At 43.4% G+C, this 9,595-nt stretch overlaps 1 protein-coding gene across 2 annotated transcripts in view; it reads right to left on the minus strand.

The window, feature by feature from the left end:
• ALG6 (ALG6 alpha-1,3-glucosyltransferase) overlaps nucleotides 1-3,129 on the minus strand; it is a 39,852-nt gene extending 36,723 nt beyond the window's left edge. Inside the window, exon 1 of one of the 2 annotated variants that reach the window (XM_075321146.1) lies at nucleotides 3,015-3,129. In XM_075321146.1, the coding sequence (XP_075177261.1) occupies nucleotides 3,015-3,093 (79 nt within the window). In that variant the 5' untranslated portion in view covers nucleotides 3,094-3,129. The remainder of the gene's footprint in view (nucleotides 1-3,014) is intronic. The other variant, XM_075321145.1, reaches the window with a different exon arrangement.
• Between the last annotated feature and the right edge of the window lie 6,466 nt (nucleotides 3,130-9,595).

Here is a 9,595-nt window from a genome sequence, read left to right on the forward strand (position 1 = left end):
TCTCAAATATATTGGGCACTGTTGTCCTTTCACTGGAGGCCCCCCACAAGCCTGCGGCTTCAGCTAAGAGGATTTTGCAAACTTTGGCACATAGCCATTAGAGTTCTATACTGGCTATGATGCTGAAATTTGGCATACTAGCTCAACTTTTGCTGCTAAACGCGATAAAATTATTACCGGCTATGACAAAACAATATTTCGGCCGCAATTTTGTGTCAAAGTAGCTTGCAAAACGCCTCGCATAAAATTTATGCCAAACTTTGCCCATATATAACTCAAGACCAAAAACCAATAGGAACTGGTGCTGGCCCTAAAAATTTACAGAACCTCTTTTCAAACATACATGTACATCCTTATAAATTTTCAGCAAAATCGGAGAAGGTCGAGTGGGGACCACTGGTCCACTTGACACGGAATGACCCAATTGACAAGTCACTTCCTTGGCGAGTTCTCTTGAAACTTGACAATGTTTAGAATTAAAAAGCTGCAGAACACAAAGAAAAATTGTATTTTTTGACGAAGTAAATCTGTTGCATCTCATAGAAGAAACATTACAGAAGTGATTGTATGAAATGTCACCCAAGCGGATGGGAAGTGGAGGAACAGGTTTTCGACCGTGCGGAGATCATGACGTGGAACTGACACACAAATATCAGAAATATGGAGAACTTTTCATTCCACAAAGATTAACGCAGGAAGTGTGGATGATGGAGCCGGTGGTCAGGAGCGGACGGACGGACAGACAGCAGACTGACAGCAGCCATCAGAGCCAACGCCAATCACTGCTGTTTACTTAAATTCTGCCATCCGTCTTTAGTGCGGCGTCCATCCAGGTTCACGTGACACCATCCCCCGCCACCACCACCTTGGTTCTCCCGTGAAGCCCAATCACATCCAAAGCGTCAGAGGAGACACAAAAATATACTATAGTATTGCAGGATAGAGCACAAGCCATCAAACAATCAAAGTTTCAAGTCCCCTATGAGGACTAATAAGAAAAATTAATTATAGAAAAAAAAAATATAAAAGATATAAAAGATATACAGCCAGTCAGTATAGCCACATTCTTGTAAAGAGAAAAAAACAAAGCTCCAATCTATAAAAGGGTAAATCCATAAAGAAAAAAAAATAAATTTGAAAACAAAAGAATTGTCTTTTTTTTTTTTTTTTTTTTTTTTTTAATAGCTGCAACTTCCTCCCAAAAATGTAATAAAAGTGATCAAAACAATATATATGCATCTAGAATGGTCCAAATAAAAATACAGCGCTGCAACACAGAACAAAAAACACACATCTATAATAATCTATAAGCCATCACACATCTATAATAATAAATATTATTAATATAAAAAATACCACATACATACAATCCATCATGTGTCCAATCATAGCAACAAATAATAAAAAAAAACCTTAAAAAAAAAGATACCACATACAAGCCATCAAAAGTGTCTAATAATAAATATAAATAAAAAAATAGTACCACATACATACAGGCCATCACACATCTCTAATAATAACAATAACAAAAAAAGTTAAAAAAATTCCACATACATACAATACATCACATGTGTCCACTAACTACAAATAAAAAAAACTTAAAAAAAAAAGACACCACATAAGACAATATAAACGAAAAAATAATGCCACGTACATACAATCCATGTGTCGAATAATAATAAGTACAAATAATAATAATGTACTTGTAATAATAATTTGTAATAGATAAATAATAAATTAATAAAAACTTAAAAATAAAAACATCTCCTGTATTAAATATATCATTAATTATTAATACAAATAAAAACTTTAAAAAAAATACCACATACAAGCAAATGTCTCCAATAAGAATATAACTAAAAACAATAATGCCACATACATTCAGACCATCACACGTCTCTAATAATAAATAATAATAAATTAAAAAAAATTTAAAATGCCACATACAATCAATCCATCACGTGTCCAATAATAACTACAAATAAAAAAAGTTAAGAAAAAACAAAAAACACCACAAGCCAAATGTCTCTAATAATAAATAGAAAAAAAAATAATGCCACATAGAGTATCACACATCTAATAATAATAATAAATAAAAAATGCCACATACATACAATCACGTGTCCAATAATAATAACTACAAATAAAAAAAGTTAAGAAAAAACAAAAAACACCACACAAGCCAAATGTCTCTAATAATAAATAGAAAAAAAAAATAATGCCACATACAGAATATTACACATCTAAAATAATAATAATAAATAAATAATAATATTAAATAAAAAATGCCACATACATACAATCCATCACACGTGTCCAATAATAACAAATAAAAAAACAAAAAAAAGACACTGCATACAAGCCATCAAATGTCTCTAATAATAAATAAAAAATAAAACCACATACATGCCAAACATTTCCAGAAATATTAATCATTATTATATTAATAAAAATATAAATAAGACACCACATACAGCCAAATGTCAATACTATTACTAGTAGTACTACTACTACTACTACTACTACTAATACTAATAATAATAATAATAATAATAATAATAAAAAAAAAGTTATGGGTCTTAGAAATGGCTGGAATTTTTTTTTCAAAGGTTTATATTTTTTTTTCACCACTAAAATAATAAAAAAAAACAACACCATTTTTTAATCGCATTGACCTAAGAATTGCAATTCCAGATAAAAAAAAAAATAAACTCACAAAGGCAAAATATGGGTAAAATGAACGTGGTCACTAAAAACTACAACTGGTTCCACAAAGAAAAAAAAAATTGGGCAACGGGAACTGGAGAAAAAGGTTTTGGCTGGAGGAAGAAGCAGGTGCCCCCCGGGTGCACAGAACTTCAAAATCTCCTAGGAGGGAAAGGGTTAAACTCTACATAAAAGGTGAAAAAACCACCTCCCCGTGTGGACTCCACACAGGACACAGCCCGGAGGGTGCAGTGCGGAGTGACCGGAGGAGCATTAGTGGATATCACCGGACTATCGGTGAGTATTACCGGAGTACGGGTACAGGGACACGGCCCAGCGCACAGTCACCGCCAGCAGGACGCTCAGCGCTGTCACAGGACCCTCCATGGCTGCCGGACAGCTCACCGGCTCCTACGTCACACACAGTCGACGGCGCGATATTTACACGTCACTCTTCTGCCCGGACTTCGCTTCCTGGTTACTACGGCAACGACAGACAAGAAATGAGGACGCCATTTTTGTTTTGGGAAAAGAGTTTATTTTACAAAAGGTAGAAGAATCACAAAGAGAAGAATTACAACTACAATCCTCGCAGTCTAATACCAAGAGAAATTAGCAAACAAATGCAGCATCTTCTATACAAATTCCATTAAAAATCAAAATTATGCAAAATAGCAAATATGTTTGCCCTTAATAAACATGGCGGTTATAAGTCAGTGTAAATCTGAGGTAGTGACAGAAGGGGTCATTTTAGTTCAACCTTTTCCAAAAACTATAACTTTTTATATTTTTCCATGGACATAGCCGTACAAGGGCTTGGGTTTTACAGGACGGGCTGTAATTCTGAATGACACCATGGAATGTAATGGGGAAGAAAAAAAAAACGTAAAAAAAAATCTACGTGAGATAAAATGGTGACAACAAATGTCTTTCTACCATTTCTTTATTGGGGCGGGGGGTGTTTTATGGTGCTCATCGTGCAGTAAAGATAAAAATGGCTGCAGCATGATTCTCCCGTTCTGTAACATTACAGTGATTACCAAATATTTATTTTGTTGTATTATTTTATCAGCTTAAAAACATTCTGAACCTTAGTTTTGTTTCCTCGTCTTGGAAACGTTAGCATTTTTCCATCTATGGAGTTGTGTGGGCTTGTTATTTAGGTGTTGAGCTATACATTTTGTTGTTAGTACATAAGCTTAGGTTTTTTAGAGGGGTGCCGCAACAAAAAATAAACAGCAATTCTGGAATTTCAATTAATTTTCTTTACATGGGGTTGTCCACTGAGCATTTTCGGTCTCCTTCTGCCGCCGCCGGCACTGAAAGAAGCTGATCGGTGGGTGGAGGTGCTCGGTGTGGGCCACAGCCGATCAGACATTGATGACCCGTTCTAAGGCCAGATCTTCAGATTTTAATGACCCATCCTAAGGCTGCTTTCACATTGCATTCTGATCTCTGTTCAGTGGTCCCATCTGGACTTCTGTCTGAACACCCCGCACAACAGGTTTTGGACGCATGCGCCAATGGAGCCATTGACTATAATGGTACAAATGGAGTCACCGTATGCTTTGTCGTGCACCATTTTCGGGAGTATACGCCTACTGAAGGCAGACACCCAGTCACAGTCTACTACGTCTGGGTGTCCACTTCCAGAAAGTGTATACTCCCGAAAATGGTGCACGACAGAGCACACGGTGACTCCGTTTGTACCGTTATAGTCAATGGCCTCTTCGGCGCATGCCTCCAAAATCCGTTTTGTGGGGTGTTTGAACGGAAGCCCTGACAGGACCACTGAACGGAGATCACAAGGCAGTGTGAAAGGGGCCTTAGGATGGGTCATCAATGTCTGATTGGCTAGGGCCAACACTGGGCACCTCCACCCACCGATCAGCTTTTCTCAGTGCCGGCGGTGGTAGCAGGAGGTCGAAAATGCTCAGTTCTTCATTTTCAGATAGAGGTGGCAGTTGGGTACTGCACATCCGCTTCCCATTCAAATCAACAGTGATGTGCAGAACCAGGCCGTGGCCACTACCAGTTGACCGGGCAGCTCCAGAACTGAGCATTTCCGTCCACCTGCTGCTACCGCCAACCCTGAAAAGAGCTGATCTGTGAGGTGCTGGGAGTCGGACATTGGTGACCTATCCTAAGGATAGGTCATCAATGTAAAAGTAATGGACAGCCTATTTAATGTATGAGTTAAATCATTTTATATTTTGACATAGAATATTCTTTTTTATAATTTTTTTTCCTTTATTTTTGGAAGGGGAAAGAGGAGTTTTAAATTATGTTTAAATATTTTTTTTAATTTTCACTTTATTTTTTTAATTCCTACAGGGCACTTGACCCTTCGTTCGTCTGATTGCTTTTACTGTGCACTGCAATATATATTAAAGACAGTCTCCTAGAAAGGCAGCCTGTGGCTGAGCTCCCCAGTAGTACCAAGATGGTGGTGACACGGGCCTTCAGCAAGTCTACAGCTGCAACACGTGGACACTCAATGAGTTTCCAAATGGATGCCCCACCGGAACAGCGCCTCTTAAACTCTGGCGCCAACCCAATTGTTGCTGCTGCTGTATCACAGGAAAGTGTTACTGTGCCGCCTCCGTGCAGCAGCCGAGCTGCTCGGATCTGGATCCTTGGTGGCTCGAGGGTCTCTGGACCCGGGGGTCGTGCGGCCACTCAAATGAAGGGGGATATTTACAGGGGATGTATTAGGCTTCGTGATGCTACCCATGGTATGTGGTAATTAGGAGTACCACCGCTGCAGTTGGGAGTACCCAGGGATGATGGAATAGGGCAGCCAGATGTTGTGACCCTCCACGGGTAGGGGGGAATACCCCGGGACTCGGTGATGGTGAGGGGTAGTTGCGTTGGATGTAAAGAGGTCACTTGTGTACTCACTCAGTCCATTAGCTGACACCGACAACTGGATAAACCAAAGTTCTGGATGCCGCTGAGGGGAGCTTAGTCTGGGTCCCGTCCCCAATGGTGTTGCCTGGTGATCCGTGACCTGCCTCCTGGCACTAAGTTTGCTTCTCTGTTGGTCCCGGTAGCATGAAACCTGTCGGGTCCCGCTCCCCACTGTGGCTAAGTGTGGGAGTTTGCTCTCAGGGTTCACACTTTGGATTTTCTGGACCTTTTTGGGTGGAAAGTCCTATCCCCCTCGTTGCGCTAGTACCTCGATTCTGGAGCGGGTGGGAACGGCTCTTGAAGACTCCGTTCTCCTCGGGTAAATTATCGGGTTGCCTGAAGCTACTCCCCTACCTAGGGTCCACGTACCCTGTCGTGCCTTGGTCCCTTCCTGGTGATGGTGCAAGGCCGCCGGTTGTCCTCCTCGACAGATCCGTGCCCCTTGCCACGATCCCTTGTGACCGGGGGTCCAGCTCCTCTAGGCCCAGACCACCGTCTGCCACCTAGATTACTTCCCAGGAGCCCTGCTCCTGACCTCCTCTCTCTCTCACTTTCCAGACTCAACTCTCTACTTCTGACACTCCTGACTTCCCCTTTCCAATAACCCCCCCCCTACGGTGGGCGACTCTATCCCACTCAGGCCCTCCACCGGTGTGTCTGGTGGGTGTGGTGCAGAGTGTACCTAGGATTTGATTAGCTGATGTAGGCAACACCATGTAGTTAGGGACCCAAAACCAAGAAGGAGATGGATACTGCACGGGAGGGCAGATTGGGCAATACCCTTTGACGACCCAATAGTCGGGGGGCGTCACATTACTATCCAAGTGTTTTTGTTATATTTATCATATTGTGTAAATAATGGTACAGAAAAAAGGGGCAAGTACAAAAATATAAACACATTCATTATCACAAAGTGTCTGATTTACTTTTGCATTTTCACTTTTTTGTGTGTATTTTTTTTGGAGTTTTTTACCTGCTTTTTATTAGCGCCAAATTCTTTTAATTTGCACCTGTTTTCAGTCAATTTTTTTTCATGCGTTCTCTTTTTCATGGTCGTCAATTTAAGCATTGTTTTAGTTTTCTAGTTGTTGGCACAAATGTCCTACAGTCCTCCCACCAGATTCATTTTATATACATCAATTTAATTTGCGTCACTTTAGCAGAACTTGCCACTTTTTGCACCAAAAAAATGCAAAAAATGTAAAGGACAGAAATAAACTGCCTTTTTATTGGTTTATAATTCAATCTAGCGCTATCTTGAAGATATTTGTGAGGAAAAAAACAAACAATAACATGTCAGTGAACACAACAAACAAAAAAGTGACCTAAAAAATGCAAATCATGGACCGAGCCCTGAGCAGTATAAAGAAAAGTACATGAATGATTGGGGCTTCTGTAGCGCCCCTGAAGCCATCAGGGTGCTACAAGGTTCTGCATCCCCACAAGTATGCAGGGCCTACCCCCTAGGGCCCCGGGAGACCAGTGCCGGTAACAACAAAAACCCAGGTAATCCCAGTTTTTCCCCAACAATTCCCCATACAATGGTACATAGCTAGGGTCGGTCCAATGAATGGCCGCCTAGAGGTGCAGTCAATCCAGTCCACTAGTTGACTAGGTGGGAGGAGCAGATTGTAGAGAGTAGTCAGAGAGAGAGTGTCGGAGAGGAGTGAAGGTGGACGTGAAGAGACGTTCTAACCCGGGTTAACGGTAGCCTGGTACCCAGGAGAGTAGTTGCCAGTGAAGTACGGTGGAGTACTCCCGGAACTATGCACCGACGGGGTACAGGACCCTAGGACAGGAAAGAGCTCCAGGCTGACCTGTTAACACCTGCACAGTGAGTGGACCATCAAGGACCTTGCTGACCCTAAAAAATCTGAAGACTCAGTAGCAAAGGGAGAACCGGGGACAGGACCAGAGACTCCAACCCCACAGGGTTCACGCTACCGTCAGGCGGACAGAAGTGGACAAGCCACTGGATGGGGACCCCCAGTTGCTCGACGCCACGGGGACCCATTTACCAGTAACAGGTGCAGGGGAAGAAGGTGCCAGAGTACTGAACTGGCACTGGCATGAAGGGGACCTGGAGGTGAAACCAGCCGGTCTCGGGTGACCAGTTACCACCAACCAGCAGTGAGTAAAAACCAGTTCCACTCTACCTCTGTGTGGACTACCTTCTTCCGACGCCCGTCACATCACCCATCCTCTGGGGCCCAGCCCTGCTTGCGGAGGGCCTACCATCCAGGCTGCAATTAACACCAGCCCCAGTAGTGACATTTTGCAGCGGCGGCTGCCTCTATACATAGCCGCAACACCGCAAGTGGCGTCACGTATGAACACTAACCTAATCCCCTGTAAACACACCCCCATTACAAAAAGGGCCCAGGGCACGGAACCGGGCAACGGCCACCAAAGTGACATTCCCCAGATATACACCGCCCGGGACCGAGTACCCCATATCCCTGGGCGCGACACTTCCAGTCTGAAGATTTACAGAATGTAGATTAGAGGTGAAGGATGAGCAATGGCAGAAATGGAAGAGTGGAGCGGCATAGTTAGAATGGAAATGGGCCTCTCATTATGGTGCAAGGTTTTGCCTTCCAATATAGAAGCACAGATCTCTTTTTTGGCAATTTCTTACCCTTTAGTAACAGAGTCCAAAACTTAGCTTGCAGTAATATAACAGAGCTGAGTTTGTCACAGAGTAAAATGCTTAAATGGCAGCAAAAAGCAGACTTAAGGGTGCTTTACACGCTGCGACATCGCTACCGATATATATCGTCGGCGTCACGTCGTTAGTGACGCACATCCGGCACCGGTAGCGACATCGCAACGTGTGACACCAATGAGCGATGATCAACGAGCGAAAAAACATGCAAAATCATTGCTCGCTGACACGTCGTTCATTTCCTTAATATCGGTGCTGCTGCAGGTGTGATGTTTGTCATTCCTGCGGCACCACACATCACTATGTGTGACATCGCCGGAGCGAGGAACATCTCCTTACCTACGTCCACCGGCAATACGGAAGGAAGGAGGTGGGCGGGATGTTACGTCCCGCTCATCTCCGCCCCTCTGCTTCTATTGGCCGGCCGCTTGGTGACGCCGCAGTGACGTTGCTATGACGCCAAACGCAACTCCCCCTTGAGGGAGGGATTGTTCGGCGGCCAGAGCGACGACGCACACAAGGTATGTGCGTGTGACGCTGCCGTAGCGATAATGTTCGCTACGGCAGCGATCACTAAATGTCGCACAAGCGACGGGGCCGGGTGCTATCGCGCTCGATGTGGCAGCGTGTAAAGCACCCTTTACTCATCAAAATAACAGAAGTAGCTAAGCAGGGTTTGCCACAGAATCCATGACAGAACATGCGAGCAGTATAGCAGTGGCACTGTCACACTGAATTTTGCACAAACTTCGCTGACTGTCATGGCGGCGTATGGTCCTGTTCACATTTTACAGTCTAACACTGTGCCGTTGGTTTCTCTGGTGTCGGTGATCAACACTTTACAGACTCAGGTGTCGACCCGCTGTGTGCTGAATCATAGGCAGACTAGGAAGAGTTAATCTCTGCTAGTCTGCTTGTTAGGTTCCTTTGATCACATGTTATGGGGAAGCCAATCACATCTGTCCTCCTTGTATTGAAGCTGGATGAAATCTTCTACCCATGCCAGCTATAGAGTCTATGTTGGGCTGTGAGATGTGTTGTCTCATATTTTTCTGGTGGAAATTGTGCTATTTGCTTGTTGTGGAGTTTACTCCTGTTGTTTTGTAGCTTTCTTACTGAATTTCTTATTGTCTTTACCTGTGTGTGTCATTACACCCCTCACCTCAATGCCGGCGAGTTTGTATGACGTAGGATGCGTCATGCACCCCGGCTTCAGAAGAAGGAGGACAAAGATGGCTGAAAGAGGAGGTGCCGGTCCTGGAGAACGGCGCCACCCATCCGACTGTTGTGCACCACAGCGACCTCCTAGGTGAG

Source organism: Anomaloglossus baeobatrachus, chromosome 8 (assembly GCF_048569485.1).
Source record: "Anomaloglossus baeobatrachus isolate aAnoBae1 chromosome 8, aAnoBae1.hap1, whole genome shotgun sequence".
Classification (NCBI taxonomy): Eukaryota; Metazoa; Chordata; class Amphibia; order Anura; family Aromobatidae; genus Anomaloglossus; species Anomaloglossus baeobatrachus.